The sequence below is a fragment of the Lathamus discolor genome, chromosome 7, assembly GCF_037157495.1.
Source record: "Lathamus discolor isolate bLatDis1 chromosome 7, bLatDis1.hap1, whole genome shotgun sequence".
NCBI lineage: Eukaryota > Metazoa > Chordata > Aves > Psittaciformes > Psittacidae > Lathamus > Lathamus discolor.
The window spans coordinates 4,481,548-4,501,715 of NC_088890.1; the positions used below are offsets into that span (position 1 = coordinate 4,481,548).

At 37.2% G+C, this 20,168-nt stretch overlaps 1 protein-coding gene across 1 annotated transcript in view; it reads right to left on the bottom strand.

The window, feature by feature from the left end:
• Window positions 1–20,168, bottom strand: part of DOCK3 (dedicator of cytokinesis 3) — a 208,073-nt gene that overhangs the window by 104,192 nt on the left and 83,713 nt on the right. Inside the window, exon 10 of the mRNA XM_065687003.1 lies at window positions 1,060–1,141. Coding sequence (XP_065543075.1) covers window positions 1,060–1,141 — 82 coding nt within the window. The remainder of the gene's footprint in view (window positions 1–1,059; window positions 1,142–20,168) is intronic.

Below are 20,168 nucleotides of genomic sequence, written 5' to 3' on the forward strand. Positions count from 1 at the left end.
CTATCATGTGCACTAGCTAAAGGTGCGTCATGATGGAAGGTGTTTATCACACTTGGGATCTGAAATTCCTTACAGTTATTCTGTGATGAGCTGTTAAGTTTCAGTGTCTCTAGATTTCCATATTCTTTCTGAGAAGAAGCGGCAGATAAAATCACGGTCTGACACATGATTCTGAGGCAATGTTTAACAGAGCTTAAGACCAGCACAGAATGGATATTAAGGCTTGAGGTTTTTAAAACTACTATCTTGTACAGCAAAACTATAAAACAAGAAAGCAGCTAGGCGAGAGGTGAGTCTGAAGGATTAAAAGGAGGTAAATCTTAGTTGGCTATTTTACTCCCAACTGAGGTATCATCTGGTAGGAGCCAGATGGGTATTCCTTATCTTGTCTTTCTGGCACAGATGGTTAAAGACTGCTGGTACCGTCGGTCATATCTGCCTTGTGTCAGGACGGGGTAGCTATTGCACAGACCTGCTGCAGAAACTTAGGAAGTCACAGTGTTTCCTTTATCACAACCACCTCTCTGCAGCTCAACTTGGCTGCTGCTTCTGCAGCACATCTCGGTCTGTTCTGCTCCATCACACACACTGTGCCACAGACTGGGAAAGATGCTGCAGCACCATCTACCTGGGGCTGCTACATGGACTCTTGAATGGGCCATGACACAAATCTGTTTGGAGAATTTTCTGGGTTTCTGTGTGTGGTGTAGTTGTTTGACAAACTTGAGATTCTGGAAAAAGTGCCTTGCTTCACATTCAGGCCAACCTGTAACCTGTTTTCTAAGAGTACATGCAATGAAAATACTCAAAATTTCAAACTACAAGCAGGAATAAATGCACTTAAAAGGAAGTACTTCAGTATATTTACTTAGCCAGAAGAATAATTTATAAGTATGTCCATTTTCTCATTAACATTTAATTATAACTATAACAAAACTTAAAATCAGCTTCTGTTCCACTCAATAAATTGGAAAGAAAGAACTGTGTTTTCTCCCCTCAGGGTGACTATATCTACAATCAAACTACTGTAAGGGAAGAAGAAAGGCAACAGACACGTACTGTGAAAAGTGCACACATTCGATCTATCTTCTCCGGGTTTCTGGGGCCTCCGTTCTTGTTTAACCTCACCATAAACCTCTCACTAAAAAGCAAACAATATTAAAAAAATTAGTAAGAGTTTCATGTACACACTTCAGCATAAAAATACAGGTAGATTTCTTTTAAAAGATGCACTGGGTTTTATACTTCTTTTTTTTTTTTCTTTAATCCCAAATAATATTGAACAGATATAGATAATAGAACTCACTGATGTAGATAACATTACATGGAGTAGCATGGAATAGCTACTTAATAGCAAGTACCCTGCATGTGAAAACATCACGTTGATGCATATTCATGATGCAATAACATTATAATAATGTAAATATATGAAGCACAGAATTTGAACATATTACAACTACTTCAGGCAAAAGCTAAGGCGCACTTGCTGAGGAGTACATTGCCTTTGGTAAAACTCAGTTTATTAAAATCCACTCAAAACTACAGGCAAGAAGAATACTGATTAAGCAACCTCCTTCCACTATACTATTTATAGAAGCAATATACCAATTCAAATACATCAAGATTCAATTGACAGAAATGCTTATAAATAAAATTGAACAGTCAAAACAGGCATATGTAGCCAGACTGCAAGATAAATAATCCTTACTATGGATGCTAAACCGTGGACGCTAAACCATGGACATTGATATTATTTCTTAAGACAGACAGAGAATTTCTGTATACAAATAAATTACATGAACAGTTCTAAAAAATGCAAGTTTGTAACAGTCTAGTACTGGTACCACCTATACCATAATTACAAATACACATGTGTATTTGTACATGTCCTCACTAACCCTAACTGTAGTTTATCGAACATCATTTCTCAGCCTTTTCACTACGGCATTATGCTGTCCATTCTAAATACTGATATATTTTCAGAATCGATACTTCCATCACAATTCTGTCACCCTGTTACACACCTTCACGTTTATTTGCTTAAGTTCATCTTGCTGAGCAATCCAGATCATGCTCTCTAGTTGTTTCAGTCTCCCTGTTACTCACTATTACTCCAATCTCCATGCAACCCACAACCTCAGTCAATGATAATTTCAAGTAATCTGCAGCAGATGCTTATAAACCCCGGAGATTGCCAACATAACCCAAAGGAAACCACAAGAAACAGGTATCTGATGATTCTTTACCTACAACTACTTTTTCAGATGTCAATTAGTAAGTTAATAATGTTTCAGCAAACATTTAGCTTTAATGACATCGTAAAATCTAATATTTTAGTAAGAATTTTATGGTGTATGGAGTGCCATACAATATTACAACATCAGAACATTACAGTAACAGTTACAACTATATTAGGTGTTCATAGCTACTTCTATGTACCTAACACATAAACCATAAAAATTAAACCACAACTTTCAACACAAGACCTATGTTCAATAAAACCACATTAATTCCACTCTTAACGTTTATCATTAACTCAGTCTTGTGCACATTATTTTGCTGGCAACTAATTAAGGTTGTGAAACCACATAGTAGCATGCAATTCAAGCAGGATGGCCAAAGTGGCTGCTTCTCCCAGCTGTTTGCCTCAGTCCTTTGTAGCTCCTGCAAAAGGGCCACCTGAACAGGACCTCCAGCACCACATAAGCAATTAAATGTTAACAGAAACTCAAATAGGTGTTAGTTTAGTGTCAGTTGCTGGTATTCACCTCAATGAATTTCAGAAGAGGAGCAGGAAGGGCAGTAGCAGTGATGCCCACAGATAAGCTCTAGTTAATACAAGGAATAATTGAGAAGATAACACACCATCAATTTCCAAACAGGAATCATGCTTGATACCAGCAAAATTATGTAGTAATTTAAAGAGTTATCAACTCATAGCCATGTTCCTTTCAAACTGCAGCGTCAAGCACCAATACTTCTAATGCCTTTAAAAGTACTGCTTAGGGGGAATTTAATTCATTAAATTCATTTAATTTTAATCCTTGAATCGATTTCACTGTAAAACTTTTCATTTAGAAAGATGAGGAGGTAACATACATTTCTGTTACAAGTATAATTTGTAAAATACGTCTCCTTCCATAAAGAAAAGTAAAATTCCATAAAGAAAAACTAGAATCCATGATGACCTGCAGAGTCACAGAAGTTACTTTCATAAAATAAATAGTGATCCTCTTCAAAGCTGAACTTGAAAAAGTGACAATGACTGTTGTTTATTTCTTAAGTGTAAATCTTCCAACACCCTCTATGAGCACACTCAAAAATAATTACTGTATTACTATAAGAATTGCTGCAATTACTAGGTCTGCAGGGGAAAACGCATTCACTAGCGAAGATGTCCAGCCAAAAATCAAAATGTAAATCAAAGCTGGCTCACTCACATTTGATTGCAAATCCCTGGAAGTTATTATGCTTTATATAATAAACACCTGGAATGTCTTCAGTTTCATTGCGGTGGTCAGATCAAATCTGGTTTTCTTAATTGAGTGGATGACTGATATTTTAAAGGGAAACCATGAGCAGAGCACCAAGCTCTTCTGTGAGGTAAGGAACTGATTAGAGAAAGGGAAAAACAGAAATTTGAAAATGTACTTCTGACTGGGAGTATTTTCAAATTCTGGGAAAAATACAGGAAATACATACTACTATTCAGTACTACAGAATCATAAGATGCTGATCACTGATAAACTGAGTTGAGGGCAAAACCAGACAAATCATAAAAACTGCCCTCCATGCAAGAGTCCATCTTACCCTACCACCGTCCTCCCTCCAACAACATCCAGTGGGCAATAATTAGGGAAAAAAATAGAAGACTAAAAAAAGTATAGGATAATACTCTGCTGATATGTACTAAGAGCTTACACCACAGTGCAGCTCAAGAATAACAGCAATGCCTTTGAGTTCAATAGGCCTGGATATACTGAACCCAGAAATGCATTCATGCTTAAAAAATTCTTACTAGCCATTGAGAGACTTTGTTAGAGAATGAACTTTGCAGCAATTCATAATACATATATCCGCCATACAAATGCACATACCTATGTCTCAGAACAGTTTGGGTTGGAAAGGAACTTAAGATCATCTACTTCCAACCCCCCTGCCATGGGCAAGGACATCTCACACTAGACCATGGTGCCCAAGGCTCTGTCCAACCTGGCCTTGAACACTGCCAGGGATGGGGCATTTACCACTTGTCTAGGCAGTCTGTTCCTCACCATCCTTATAATAAAGAACTTCTCCTGTTTAAGTTTAAATCATTTAACACAACTCAAGAATCTAAGAATTAAAACTCATTAAATTGAAGTTCTTCAAGAAATAATGGTAAAGCTGTTCTTTTACCTCCACTGATTCCAATAACAGTGTTACGTATTTTATTTTAAATCTCGAGTAAGTTTTGTACTTTTGAACTTCCAATACTTTCTTTGAAAAACTATTTCACCACTAGTAAGCATTTAAGTTTTATAACTGTAGTTGAATACAATACTGTGTCCTACAGAATCCCGTGCAGGCCGTCCCTTTGACAACAGCAGTCAAGTCTGTCAGCTGTCTATTTATACTTGATTTATTAGCAATAGTCCTATTGCTTTGTCTGCTTTCAAAACATCAAAAGAGAGGTGTTCTGGAGACTCATTTGATAGCCTCGTGCAAGGTTTTGCTCCATTAACAAGTATTTTAAAATTTGGAATTCACCCTTTTTCTTGTTACAGCCACAGAGAAAATCTGGTTCCTGTCCCCATATTTGCGTGCTTTGCAAGAAATGAAGCAGACCACCACCTTTTTTACCTGCCTTTTCATCAATTGTTCCCTTATTCCAGCACTACCTGAGTAACAACCTTTAAATTCCTTCCTTTAATTTTCAATCCTCCCCTGAGTCCTCTTGAGTTTGTGTGACTAAATAATTAAGGGGACTTTGAGAAAACTGCAGCATTTGAGAATGGTGGAACATGATGAAGAGGCATTCTGTCAAAGGAGAGATCCACTGACAGGATAAGGAGAAAGAAAAGAGAGCAGTGCTAACAGGCAATCTTAAAAGCCTAAGCACCTCAACTTCTCCCATCTTCCCCTGCAGGTCATTTCTCCGAAACTTACAGTTTTGTTTCTCATCTCCAGAATTTCTCTTATCTTCAATATTACTGTTCAAGAAGAGCTTATAGGAACTAGTCTAAATATTCCACTAAGGTCTCACTAGTGCTGATATTGTTAGTATATCTGGGAACAGGACTTGAACCTTTTCACACTGTTGACCTATATTACAAATTAGTTAGTAAAATGCTCCCCAATTTACAGCTGCAGATTTATTTCTATGTCAAAGCAAACCAGGAAGAATAACCCTGTTTGCAATGATCTGAAGATCCAGTGCCTTCAGCTGTCATTATAGCTCCTTTTTCAGAGAGAAACACACATTGAGGGTCAAGAAACCTAAGAGGAATTCAGTCACTTAATTTTTTATTTTGGAAGCTACTTCCTTTGAAAGAGTTCAGTCTTCAGTGTGTCTATTCCTCAAGATCATCTTCTGCACAAAGACAAAAGCATGCATAGAATCTAGACAAAATGAAAGTCTAGTTTAGTGAGACAAAAAAATCGAATCTGAGTAAACTGTGAATGGAAATAATTGCCCATGTTTGTATGCATTAAACATTATTCTTATTATAACTGAATATTCTCTAATTAGTTAAAGAAAACAGGCACATGCTACTCTGTTATAAAACCCTGAAATACATCATAAAGAGCATTTAAAAACCCACTATAACTGCCAAATGAGTGGTGGAAATGGAGAATGGGGAGGTACTGAGTGTTTGATGCAATCTGACTGCTTGATCAAACTACTGTAAAAAAAAATTATCTTTTTCAGCTACTCTGAAAATACACCAAAACCAGTTCTCTCTTGCATAAAAATGGAGATAAGAACCAAAATGGAGAAAAGAATTAACATTTTACCTTGTTGAGTTCAGACCTAAAATGCGCTATACCATTAAGTAGCAGCGTCTTAAACAAAAGCTTATTTATTCCTCTTGTTCCTACAGGCTATAAGTAATCACCAATTACTTTAACTGCAAGATCTCCTCCTGTGCTAGCTCACATCAGAGTGAAACCACCTCTTGTGCAGCAATAAGTCAGGTTTTACAATCACTCGCATGATTAATAATTGCTAAAGCTACTCAAAGATAAGAAACATTGCTCTGATAAGCCAAGTAAAATAGCTTCTTGTTCTTTTCCTTGAAAGGATGAAAAATGAAAGGAGTGTAGTGTTTCACTTCTTGGCTTCCTTTAACTGTCTGAAAAGCAGGACCATACTGAACTGGCATCTGTTTCTGCAAAAAGGAAGGAAGCAATCAGCGGCCTGGGACATTACATTTTCAGCATGAAGGAAGGGGCAAACAGGGACAACTTTTACTGTTGGGTGAGCAGGAGTGGCATTATGCCTGTAGGGAGTTTTTCTTGTTGAGATTGTGGGGCTTTTTGCATAACATGAGAAGATAACAACAAAAGGCTGGGCAAAGAGCTTGGAATGAAGTAATGAGCTCCCCTGTATTAATCAGTGTGGGGTTGCAAGGCAAAAATCCTGCCTGCATATGAATTTCTGAATGCACTGTACATCCATAGATGTACAGTGCCAAAGTAATGGTAGACTGTAGAGAGACTGCAGATCAGTTTTCTGTTTGAATTGAAAGGTGATAATAAAGAACATGGATTTAAAAAACACATTCTTTAACAATGCATAGGAGATTGGTTTTCTGAAGCTGAGACAGCGACACATTAGAGTGTCAATGCCCTTAAGCAGAAACTTCACATCTTGTGCCTTTCCATTGTCTTAAATAGTGGTTCGGTAGCCATTTCTCCCAGAAACAGATGCCTCCTTCACCCTCTCTATTCCAATATGCCAGTTAAAGTTACAAATCTGTTCCCTTCTTTTTCTTATTTTCCTCAGGGTTTCCTATTTCCAAAGAGCAACTGAGGGCACACTGAAAAATCCCAACATTTTTACAAACACCTCAGTCCATTCTCAAAAGCTGTATTTAACTGGGTTTTCAGAATCTAGCATTTGACTAAAAGAACAAAGGTTCTTTTTAAATCCATATTGGTGCTATGACATATGTACCAGTGCTGCATGCAAAAGGTCATATGGTAGCAGAGATCATATAGTAACTATAATATTTTAGCCCTTGATCTTCTTGCAGTGTCTCCCTGGGTTTCTTTCTCACTCTTCTAGTAGCATGTAAATCCCTCCCCTGCATACAAAATACGAATTCAGGAGCAAAAATCTGAAGAGGCTGTCACAGAAGCTAGCAGGAATAAGCCACATACAAATATACTGTGCTCGTCAGCACAGTTCACCTCCTTCCATCATACTCAGCCATACCATTTAAGAAATGGCGATAAGCATGACATTATTTAATTTCTTAAAGTGTATCTTCTAGTCTCTTCTTTTACGGAATGCCAATAATTCTAGAATAAAATTTAAGTTGGCATATGAATATCAAACATTTTAAGATGGTACTGTAAAGGTACAATTTTTTGTCCCAGATAAACCTCAAGAATAAAGCCTATGCACCACAAGCCCAAGTCACCCAGGACAGACCTCAGCATGAGCTACTCATTCACTATGAGAAGAGAAACCTTGCCAGCATTTGCCTTAAAGACACTGCAGTCTTGCTGCGCACACCAGATTTCGGGCGGTGCACTTCATCAATGCTGTGAAATACTGCATTCCCTCTATCACTGTGAGTACAAGCTCTACAAGGACATTATGCTGACCAGGTGAATGGATTATATTAGGAATTACTGTATATGACCAACATGTTTTCTTAAAGCTACGAAAAAAGGCACTTTTTTGAAAACAGCCATAAGTTAGTAGAGAAGCACCATGCAAGAGATTCCTGGGGTCTGGTGGGGGAAAGAGAGCTGAACTCCAGTCTCTAAACCATACAGTTTGGAAAAGCTAATATTTGCATAAATTAACTTGTGAAACTGTTCTTTTTATCACAAAGGAAGTACACTGAACCAGCACAACAGATATTTTAAAGCCCCAGTGCAGCAGCATTCGCTTATTTTTCAGGAAAGCAATTACTGTTCCGCAGTTGTTTGTGTAGTGGCAAAGAGAAAAGCCTGGCTGTGTTGCCCTGGCTTTCCATTTGGGCTGCTCCTGCAATATAGATAATGATAACTATGGGATGCTTCTCGTATTTGCTCGTACAACCTCAGACTAGGCAAAACACAGATTTTTATTTTCATTCCATCTGCCAAATTTGTCAAAATGTGTCTCATGTCTGTCAACTGCGAAAACATTACAGTGATCAAAATGGTCACTGAAGGACAGCACTGTATCCCGATGCTTCTCAAAACACCCTGTAGAAGCTATCTAAATAAGAAACAAGTACCATATCAGTCCTTCTGAGCTTCTATTTCAACTGGATGCTCTCATACTCATGAAGAAATCACACATGTATACTGACATTTCAGCCACTTCCCACTGTTGTAAATATTGGGTTGATCTTTATCTTGAAAGATGATTTAAGCAGTAAGAGGAAGGGTTTGCAATTAAATACAACTGTTCATGACACCTACATAAGTATGCGAAGAAATAGAAAACTAATGTTATAACCAAAGGGTAAATAATTCTGGCTCCTGAAAACTGAAGACCCTTATAAATACTATTTTGTGGAAAGATCATAAATACTTTAACCAAAGTTTCCTTTTTCGTGAAAATACTTCAGAATGCATCTACATGTTGCCATCATACTTAAAAAAAGCAGAACTCTTAAGATAACTAAGCAATTTATTTGCAGTCCATTTAGGAGTATTGTCTGTAAAAAGCTTTTCCAGTTTATTTTTGTTAATAACATTTACCTTTCAGAGTTGCTAATTTCTACTCATCCTCTTGGAAATAAATCCAAGTCCTTACAGCTGCTGTAAGACTGACCTAACAATAAAACCTCTCAGTGCTCCACAGAACGAGTCTTCGGTTCTCAGCTGAAGTGTGAGAGCATGAAAGCCTATGCACAGAATGACACTGTGTTTGCAAAGAACTCAGTTCCCACTTACAATGTAAAACCAACAGCGTGTACTAGATCCCACGGCAAAGCAAGATTTGAGCAATCCATCATCATTATCTGTCAGTCCTGAACCCCTGAGATTACCTCTGCTGAACTCTTGAGTTTGCATATCATCTGAACAATGACTCAGGGACTATTTCAGCTCTTCCTTTTCAGGCAAGTGCTCATGGTGTGCGTTTGGGTTTTTTCCCCTTTTTCGGGGAAGGGAGGAGAGTTCTTTCATGAGCTGCCTTACCCCGCAGATCTGCAATAACCCCAGTTTCACAAACAAGTGAAGGGAAGTTCACTGCTTTAGTTTATGGAGTGCATTTTATAGAGACATCTTAGAGAAAAGAACACCAAATCTGTAAGGGAAATTAATCTGGCTCTAAGAAAACGGCTCCAAGCAACGCAGTTTGCTTCCTAGCAAATTCAGGCCTAATGCTCATGAATTATTAAATTACCACATTGGATAGAAGCCCTGGGGGAGGATTACAGAGCTTACAGTAAGACTGTTACTGCAAACACTGGGTTTCCATGGAAACAGAAAATAGTGAAAATAACTACCTGCCATTTCTACCATATTTCAAGGAAAAACCGCCACAATGTTAAAAACACTACTAAAGCTTGCGGCAGAACTGTAGCTAAGCCCCAGTTACATTCTCCTTGGGTTTTTGTGAGTCTGCCACACTCAAACATTTCACACATTCATTAGTATTTTTGTGTTATTTTCATCATGAAAGGTACAGATTTGTTTCCTGAAAGGAATCCTCCCCATGAGCTAGAAAAAAAGTTTCTATTTCCAAAAAAAGAGACTTTAGTCATGCAGTGTGATTCCTGAGTCCCTGCCAGTGATCGTGATTCTAACTAATGAAAAGAAAGCCAGATTGACCCTGCCAGGTGGTAGGTGTGAAATGCTTAGACCATAACTGCAGGGAAGCCTTCTAATTTTAGATTACACATATTTCAGTGTAACTATTTTATCAGCATCTCTAACCTGGGAAAAGCTAATGGTTCTGAGGTCTAATACAGCACCTATCTCATTAATTCCTGCTCTACAAACTGCATATCCCTGACTACTTGGCTTTGCATTTGACAGTTTCAGTCAGAGGCAAGGAACTGGGTTTTGACAGCAAATTCTGCAACAGGAAGAGCTCAGGTATAAAGAGTAGTATTCATTAGAGTAGGCCTTCCTACAGACAGGAAATTACTTGTAATTGCTTTCTCTGAGCTCTGCAGTTGATATAAACATGTATTTGCACCCTGCAAGTTAAGACATTAAAATCTCTTCTAGCTGTGTGTTCATGATACATTTTCAATTTGTTGGAGCAGAAAAAGGGAAGAACAACTTTGAATACCTACAACTAATTGATTTCCTTCTCTTTAACAACTAAAAAAATCAAAATACCACCGTAGAAAAATCTGTATCCCTGACTATTGATATGTCATATCTAATCCCCAACCTGAAAAAAATTTAGGGCAGGAAAGGGGGTGGGGGTGGAGAGAGATAAGATTGATTTTTGTCTAGTAAGACCACATACCTCTCTACAGCAACTTTCATATACAAATCCAGAGTCATAGTTTCTTTAAAATATATATTAACAAGAAAAGGGATAACAGGAAAACCAAGCAAATGCAGATTTGGGAGAGAAATCTAGGGAATGAAAATCAGCTGAAGCAAGTGGTAGAGGAAATGAAAAGGTGTTAATACTCCTTAGCCCTCTTTTAAAAAACTACACACATACAGATACCCCTTACAAAATACTGTGTAGCTTGTATCTGTCTCCAGTGATGATCAAGCTTGTGTTTTCTGAAAGTTATATATTAAAAGGCTCTTTGTCCTCTGTCATATGTGTGCATTAAACCCACCTATTTTCCATGTTAACAAGAGTGATCAGAACAAGGGCTATGGCTGATGATAGTTTTAGGGAAGTCCATCTTGAGCAGGATCAAGAACTGATATCCTCCTTATTAAAATTGCTGTGGATTATCTATTGCACAAGTCAGAAAAATACCTGCCTTGAAAAAACACAATAAATGAACACAATAACTGAAGTATAAGAGGAACTAACGGAGGATTAGCTATCCCAACAGAGCAGATAGTTAGAAAAGAGGTAAAAATTAGCAAGATGGATTTTTTTCATGACTAAGCAGAAGAAAAGCCTCATTAGTTAGTAAGCCTAATCCCTAGGAAAATTCTCTGAATATTAAAGAAATAATTCTGAATGATACAAAATTGTTTTTTCCCAGTAGACAAATCATTATACTGACAGTGAATGAGATAATGTTTCTATTTTAAAATAAATATGAGGAGACTGCTATTAAAAACATAACAAATGGAAAGTTTAGCATGTAATTGCACAATAAAAGTAGAATATAATTTTCTGCTTCCTAACATAACAACTAACAATAGTGGAACATGTTAATATTTTAAAGCAATTAACAGGGGATAACTACGCACACATTGTCACAGCACTCCCAGAGCTATTACTTAAAGAGAGAAGTAATGCAGAAAAGGGGATCTTAAGGTCAGTTCCATACTCTGTGAGAGAATGTGGCCAAACTTTTTTGCCACAGCTTTTATTGTGGATCTTTCCACATTAACCAACTTCATCTTTTTTTTTTGGCTGTTCAACCATATTCAACTACCCAGTGCTCCTGTCTTTTTTTCTTCTGACCTTATTAATGCCTATCTTCCTGTTTATTCTTTACCTGCGTGTACCTCTCCAACCCCTTTGCCATTCCCAGCTGCTAGGCCTCCCTCAACCCAAGCAGCATCCGATTTCTAAGATGCAGACAGCTTCTACGGCTTTGATTTGGAGCACAGGGACCTGTTCCGTAAAGGTGTTCTCCCATCAAGCATGCTGACCTGGCATACCAAAGCTTTGAGAAGACTCAAACCCCTGCTTGGTCAGATAGAACTTGTGGAAGATTTGCTCTTGCTTCTTCAGAAGTTTGTTTAGTGTTCAAAATGAAAGTCCCAGACAATGGCAACTGCCTACAATAGGATGTGTTACAGGAAAATTATTCAAGATGATATGCATAAACACGATGTACTTTTAGCTACACTGTTCTTGCTAACATTTATTAGCAGCTGATATACATTCCTACTGACATTTTAAGAGTCAAAATAAACATGACTAAATGATGATGAGAACTCTGGAGCTAACTGTCATCGATAAATACACAAAGAGATGAAGAATTCCTGTTATATTTGTCAAGGTTACATGCTGTAAATTGGTATACATATTTGTATTCTGACATCTGAATTAGGAATACTGTGTCAGAGAAAACTCTACTGTAGAAGAAGTGAAAATCAATTCCCCTACAAATTCATCATTTCTAAATCCAGTGTTTCAAACTGGTGAATTTTATTCTACTCTATCAAAACAGTCATATGTTTTCTTTTTACAGTGCCTCCCCCCCAGCAGTATTGTGACCTCTATCAATTCAGTAACAACTATAAGAAGTAATGGAAGTTTAGAGATACTAAAATAGGACAGGAACTGCACAAGTGAGTAGGAGCTTGAGAAAATTCTTCCTTTCCTAACACAGTCAACACTGATCAAACCGAACCCAGTTTGGTCATGCGGTGGAAGTTTACATGTTTACAAGGCCAAGGAGGCAAAGCATTTAAAATTATGATCATCTTGTTCTCTAATGTTTTTATACCTTTAATATCTTAAACTTATATATATTTGACTGTTAATTTTTACAAGGTAAAATAATTTGTTTGGAAAGTATCTCAAGAACTTGAAATTAATTACAAACAGAAAGTAATCACCTACCTTACTTTGGCAGTGGCCATAATGGTACCAGCATTAACAGCAAAACATTAATGCTCAGAACTTTCTGATTCAGCCTTGAAAAAGTGGCAGATGATTTTACATTAGATGACTTTGGAGTAGCTAAACCCAACTATCAATCATTATGTCAATTAACAGCATTGTTTTTAGTCCAAAATTGTTTCCAAATCACGTTTCTCTCCTGAGAGCTGCTTTGTCAATGGCATTAAATTCTTAAGACAGAAGACGAGACAGGGTGTACTACTCACATCCACATCCCCAACATCCACCTACAAATTCAGAATATTTCCACAAAAAACATCTTCCCATATCACCTATTAGCAATAGCATTAAAGAGCAAGGTCGCTTTCTTTCATTTTGCCTACTGCTTTCCAATTTTAACACAGAAATAGATGTTTCATAATCACCAAATTCCTAGCACTGTACTGAAACCTGGCAGCTGGATAGATCTGCTTCTACATTTCTAGTATTTTAAAATCAGTATGGGTCTGTTTTCTCAGCCTGCTGCACGTTTTACCTAGCCATCTGCTGAGAAAGAATGGATTATAATTTTATCTTTCGGTGAGAAGGAAAAGAATGTGAAAAGGTACCTCAACAAAACACGAGGTGCTTTATAAACAGCTACATGTTGACTTTGCTAATACCTGCACGTACTCTGAGGTAAGAATCAAAGACAGAAGAGAAAAGAATGAGGCAATGGAGCTGCTTTATGAACTTCAGAAGATTAATTTCTTTTTTTAAAGGAACAAGGACTTTCTCTGTAAGGCACCCAACCAATAAAGGTTGATTTGCATAAGAAAAGCTACAAGCAGTTATAAATTAAGCACTGAAAGGTAAAGTCTTGCTTCAGAGCAGACACATGCTTCTCCACCCAGTGTCTTATTGTCCTAAACAAAGAGGAACAGTGTGAAATCTGGAATTCTAAGGCAGAACCTTTGGAAGGAGTATGTTTTGCCAACATACTCTTTCCCAATTGCAATCTCTAGTCAAGATCAGTGTCTATCATGATGCTGCTAGGAAACTACCAGGTGATGCAATACAGTAGAAAAAAAGACATATATAACAGATTAGTTATAAGTTTTTACAGTCCAGTTGGGAAGCACCTAAGCGGAAGGAATATGCGCTTAAAGAGGAAGGAATATGTTCTGCATTTGCAGGTGCATTTAATTCTCCACTTAACTCTTTCCCCCACATCTGACATAAGTTCCCTCAAAGCTGACTAGATAATACAAAACTGTCCAACAAAATCATCCTGAAACACACGTAACTAAATCTACATGGTCCATCGCTATGCGCCCTCACATGAGGGACAGAGAGTAGTCCATACCAAGACTGAACTTTTTCTGTTTTTAAATCCTTCCATGCTTGCCTTTTCTTCTACTGGGACAGGCCCCGTGTAAGAGATGTCAACTGCATGATTAAAAAACCCACAAAACCAACTCCAAAAACAAAACAAAAAAACCCTCCCACAAAAATAATGTTTATTTGACAAGCACCATTCCAACTGCATTTCAGTAGAAGTTACACTCACCCTCATTTTCAGCCTGGAGAAGGAAAGGCTTCAGGGAGACCTTATTGTGGCCTTCCAGTACCTAAAGGGTGCTTATATGAAAGACGGGGACAAACTTTTAGTAGGTCCTTTTGTGATAAGGCAACACACGATGGTTTCAAACAAAAAGAAGGTAGATTTAGACTAGATATAAAGAAGAAATTTTTCTGAAGGTGGTGAAATGGAACAGATTGCCCAGAGAGGTGGCAGATGCCTCATCCACGGAAAATTTAAGGTCAGGTTAGATAGGGCTCTGAGAAATCTGATCTAGCTGATGTCCCTGCTCACTGCAGGCAGGTTGAACTAGATGACCTTTAGAGGTCTCTTACAAACCAAACCATTCTATGATTTTTGCTATGATCTTGTTTTGCCTTTTCTATAGCATTGAAAAAATTCCAAGACATAGATAGCAGCTACAAATAATTAAGATGGATCAGTGAAAATTGGTGTCTTCTGTAATTTTATCTGATCCTTCTTATTTAAGAGGGTCACTCATACTAGAATAAACTCAGTTTTGATGGAGAGTGATGCAGATAGGTTTCCAGTTCAACCACAGACATCTGAATCCAAAATCTTAATCTTCCAATGAATTCTTGTCTATGAAGTCAGATAACAATATAATATAATAACAGATAATCTTACAGTCCTTTCCAATCCTAACTATTCTATGATCATTCCAGGATTCAAAGCATCCTAAGGATGCTGTTATGACTAAGGAGTCGTAACAGGAAAAAAAAGGTGCAGGTAAAATTGATAAACCTAAACTTGCCTTTTTATGCGATATAATAGGGAGCTGGATATAATACTAACTCCTGAGTGACCTTTAGAGTCTAGACTTACTCACTATTACCACACTGCATATGCCAGAAAACTTTTCTCTGCCAGTAGAAGGCATTTCCTCTGTTTGCATATCTTCTGTGGATGAACGCACTAACCCCCACCCTGCATGCCCTACTAACAAAGTGCCAAGGAACCAACCAGCCACTAAAAATGCTACAGTACTCCAAGTTTAAATATCTGCCACAATTATGAGCAAGACAAGTTTGGACTCTGATCAACAATCATTCTTACCTAGATAAAATTTATGGCTAAAGATGCTTAATTAAAAACTTCTGACTACTGAACAAATTAAAGTAATGCTGATCCACAGGATGCATCATGAAGATCATATTAAGGATTCCCCAGTGGCTGTAAGATCTCAGCTGGCTTTCACCTTTCTTTAGGTAAACTGCAATTCTAATTTCCGATAGGAATATTTTTGGTTAGAGCAGTTGCTACCTCTCCCAACCTATTCTCTGGTACCTTCCCAAGCAAAACCACGGAATAAAAAGTACCATCTTTCTTCTATTTTATTCCTCTCCCCCTTTTTTAATGTAGGGAAAAGATGTACTTCTCATCCTTTCTGGTTCCTTAAGTAAGATTTCCAGAGTACATTTTCATTAACTTTAAACTCTTCTAGCTTTTGACTGCATGTCTGTAATACAGACTTTTAAAATACTGGACATTTTAGTATTTTTCAGAACATAACTGTATCATGCATTGATGTGTTGGGAGCATCATACAGAAAAAAAATTGGAATAGCACAGTGTAAAAGAAAAAGCAGTTCTTAAACTGAATAACATCTACCTATCCCTAAATGCTTTCTTAATTTGTTCTATGTGATCACTCCTGCGTAACCTTGTTATGCACGTGTTGAAGAAAAAGAATACAATATCCTAAAAAATTGCTACGATTTCCTCTGTTTCCAAAACCAAAGTAAAGCTGGAACCATGAAGACATTGCAAAAACAGTTACATAGATTTTTGAGTTGCACAGAATGGAATAATAAATGTTAATAATAAAGACAGTCATATAAGCAGGAGGAGAAAATATAATGTGTGCTATGGTGCTCTCCGAACAGTATGTGATCTTGTAAGTGAAGAGCTGATTATAAGACAGATGGCACAAGAGCAGCAAATTAGGAGCTACTAAACTTTTGCTTATGCACAATGCAAACCAAAGAATGTACTTTCAATGTCTTTCTTTGAGAAAATTTTACAAAACTCATCATAAAATATGAAGAGTTTCATTACTAGGTCATTGTAAATGTCCTTAGTCACCAATCTCCACTGTATGTTTACATCTAGAAAAATGTACAGCAACCTGTTGCTACTACAACAACTGTTTAAGCTTCACTACTTAAACCAGCCACTGTTCTTAGTTACCTTTTCCTCATGCTGCATCATATACTGCTCTGCTCCGAATTTGAGCCATGTTTTCCTTTGCTGGCAATGTACTTACAGCAGCTGGTGTTCATGTGTGAGTAGCTTTCTCTCCCTCTCTACATTCAACTCCAGCTGAACTTTCACTCTTATAATCCAGTCTTCACTTGCACAGACAATTGTTTATTTCTCCAAGTAGCTAATCTCATGTAACTTCTTGACTGTCTGCGTGTCAGAGCGGACTAATCTTGTACTCCATAGAATGCAATACCATGATAAACTGACAGCAAAAAGAAACACACGAGCAAACAAGCAGAACACCGCAGGTAGTGATACATTCAGACTGAACAGACTAGCTGAAAGATCATAAGGCTTCTCATAGTGCCATGCATTGAAAACAGGATGCATCAGCAAACGATGCCTCCTACAGACACTGGAGAGAAAGTGTGGTCTCGCAACAAAAAGGACTCAAGTGTATTCTGTATGCAAAATGTACACATGGACTTCCTCTGTCAAAGCCATCAACACTCCCATGGATGCTTAGCACATCTTCCACAATCTCCTGTCACAAGGAGGCCTGTATTATAATGGGCATGGTAAAGAGACAGTAAGTAGGCAGATGGAGGAGTTACAACCAGAAATATGCATGACACTATTTTCCATGCATAATTACTGATTAGGCCCCAGTTTTTCCAATTCAATCACATTAGAATTTCTTTTTTTGTTCTATTCACTCTCCATAATTAAGGTTATTTATAGATGACAAGAAACTCTTCAATCCCAGTGGAGTAAAATAGGGTAACTGGTAAAACAGTGATAGAAACATCTATTCTGGTTTAAGACGCAGGCAGAATAAAAAAAGCCTTTACATGCTTAAACATAAGCTTTATAAAGAAAAAAATCTGAGATTTATTTATCCATTTTCATACTTAGCGGATTCTTCAAGCTTGTTTTCAGAAAAAAACTGATCTCATGCTTTTGGAATGCGTCATTTCTGAAATTATATGTGTTTTTATGCATTTATTAGTAAAAAGGAGCTATTTAAAAGTAGCCAAACATCATCGCTTTACTGAATAGAGTTTTTTTCCTCCCATCAAAATAATACTGCAAAACCAAAAAAAAACCCTGATTCATTGCATCCTTCCAGCATGGATAGTACTCTGGATAAGGTTTTCCACCAGTTTTCCAGCCCTTTTATAATAGTTGCATCTGAGTCTCCTTGCTTTACCCTAGCAAGTTTAATGCTGAGGCATATGTCGCATTCCCATATAGCAGAACCAAATTAGCTGGCTCTGATGTGACTTGTGCTTGACAAATCTATGTTGACTTGTACTTATCATCTGGTTAGCTTCTCACTGCTAATAGTTTATTTGTTCCAGAACCTTTTGCATTTGTCATCTGACTGCAGCTGACCTTAGGGAGACTGAGGCAAAACAGCTATTAAATACTCCAGTTATCTTGGTAATATCTGCTGATAGCTTAATGTCCCCTTTAATCTCCTCAGTTATTTCATGATTTTGTAAAAAATATGTATTTGCTGGTAAAGCATTATAGAATTATTCTTTTTTCTCCTTGATGTCCTTCGGTAATTGCATTTTTCTTCCTACAATTTTCTGTCTCTTCCCATCCCTGCTTAGGCAATTTCATTAGTTTCTCCTTTTTTATATTTCCTTCCAGACTCCATTTCACCAAAGACTACGTGATGCAGACTTTCTGATGATTCCATATATACAGTTTCCTTCATATTGAAACAATTTGCTTTTGTACTCTTCAATAGTATCATTAAGAAAGCGACAACTCTCAGATTTCTTTTCTCCATATCATTTTACCTATCTTTTTGTGATGTTTATTGACATCTGCCTTACTGAAGTTCACCATCTGTACATTAGCATTATATTTCTTTCCTTTTCTAGTTACTATGAACTCTATCATTTCATGATCATTCATCCCAAGGTACTTCTCACACTTGGGGCTGTACTCCCCATTGACTGTAATCAAAATTAGGTTAATATTCTCATTATTTTCTGTTAACTTCCCCATGGCAAAGAAACGGAAGTACTCAAGTTTAGGAGGAAAGATTTTGTTACTACACTAATGCTTTCCGTAGGTAAGAATATATGACAATTTTTGCATCAAAAAATGCCAAATACTTTAAAACATACAAATAAAAGATTTCTATCTCTTTTCATATAAGCCATCAACTCATACTCTGATTGACAGGTTGTTTCTGTTGTGGACTGAAGCAAAGTTTTGATGCAGACATTCATCCACCTAGTTCTATTTACTTTTCATAATTCTGTCAAGAGTAAAAATTAAGTCATTTTTCCCCATTTTTTACCTCTATGTTTTACCCCTCCAATACCAGCATTCTTATTCTTGCTATCCATATTTCCTCACTGTCATCTTTTGGCTGCTTCTCATTTCTAGACAGCACAAACCATTAAACACAGTATAGTTCCACATTTGTATTCAGAACCTGGGAATGTATCTCAAACTGCATTTCAGCTCCTGCTCCAACCTTCTGATTGCTAATCCATAACTGGTACATACTATAACTTCAGCTCTTCAAAGAGACTGGAGCTTTCAACAGGTCTTCACTTAATCTAACTGGGAAATAACTATTGCAACCAGCAGGTTCCATGAGCTTTTTAATCTACTCTATGTCCAAAGCAGTAACACTGAAAGCCAGTCAACCTCCAATGTGAACTGTCTGGGCAAGGAATTTACCAACCTTGAAACCATTTCAGAAAACTCAATTTGTCTTTTTCATCTAGAATGCAGCGTGCAGAAGCTTTGCTTGTTTTTTACCTTAATGTACTGTCTCCTGAGAGGAAAGAAACTTAATCTTTTAAAGTAGATACAGAAACTTCATTCTAAATTTGCAGCAGTGTGTTTGTCTGTTTTCTGGCTTTAAGTTCCTTCACTAAACCAGAGCTCAGCCCCATTATACATTTCATCTCCACCACTCTTCATGACATACAGAAATGTAAAATTATGCTGTTTTCACTGCGTCAGATCACTGGTGAAGAGCTAAGCAATAACAACTGTTTGCACATCAAAACATTATTATAGATATTTAAATATTCCTGAACCATTCTCTCGCTTTTTCTCATTACAACTATTATTTTCTTTTTTTAATCATTGGCAAACCCCCTTCTTGAGGCTTTCCCACTCAATGCTTACATACTATGCAAACTGCAGCCCAAGATAATTCATCTTTTGAGGTAATTTCTGAGACCTTTCATAGTCAGGGGAGCAGCTTGTCCCTTCCCCTTCCCTGCAGCTTTCTTCATCTAAATAATTTGATATTTTACTGCTTTGAGGTATGAACTAATTAATTGTGCATATTTCTTTTTTTTCCATTTTCACCTTTCCCTCTTAACAGCTATCTTTCGTTAATTCTCTCAATAGGGGAATTAGAGGCATGCCCTCCCTAACTACATCAAAACAAGCATTTCTCACCTCGTGGGGGTGAAATAAACATGATGTAGTACCAGCTTAGGCATTCTTGCAAAATGAT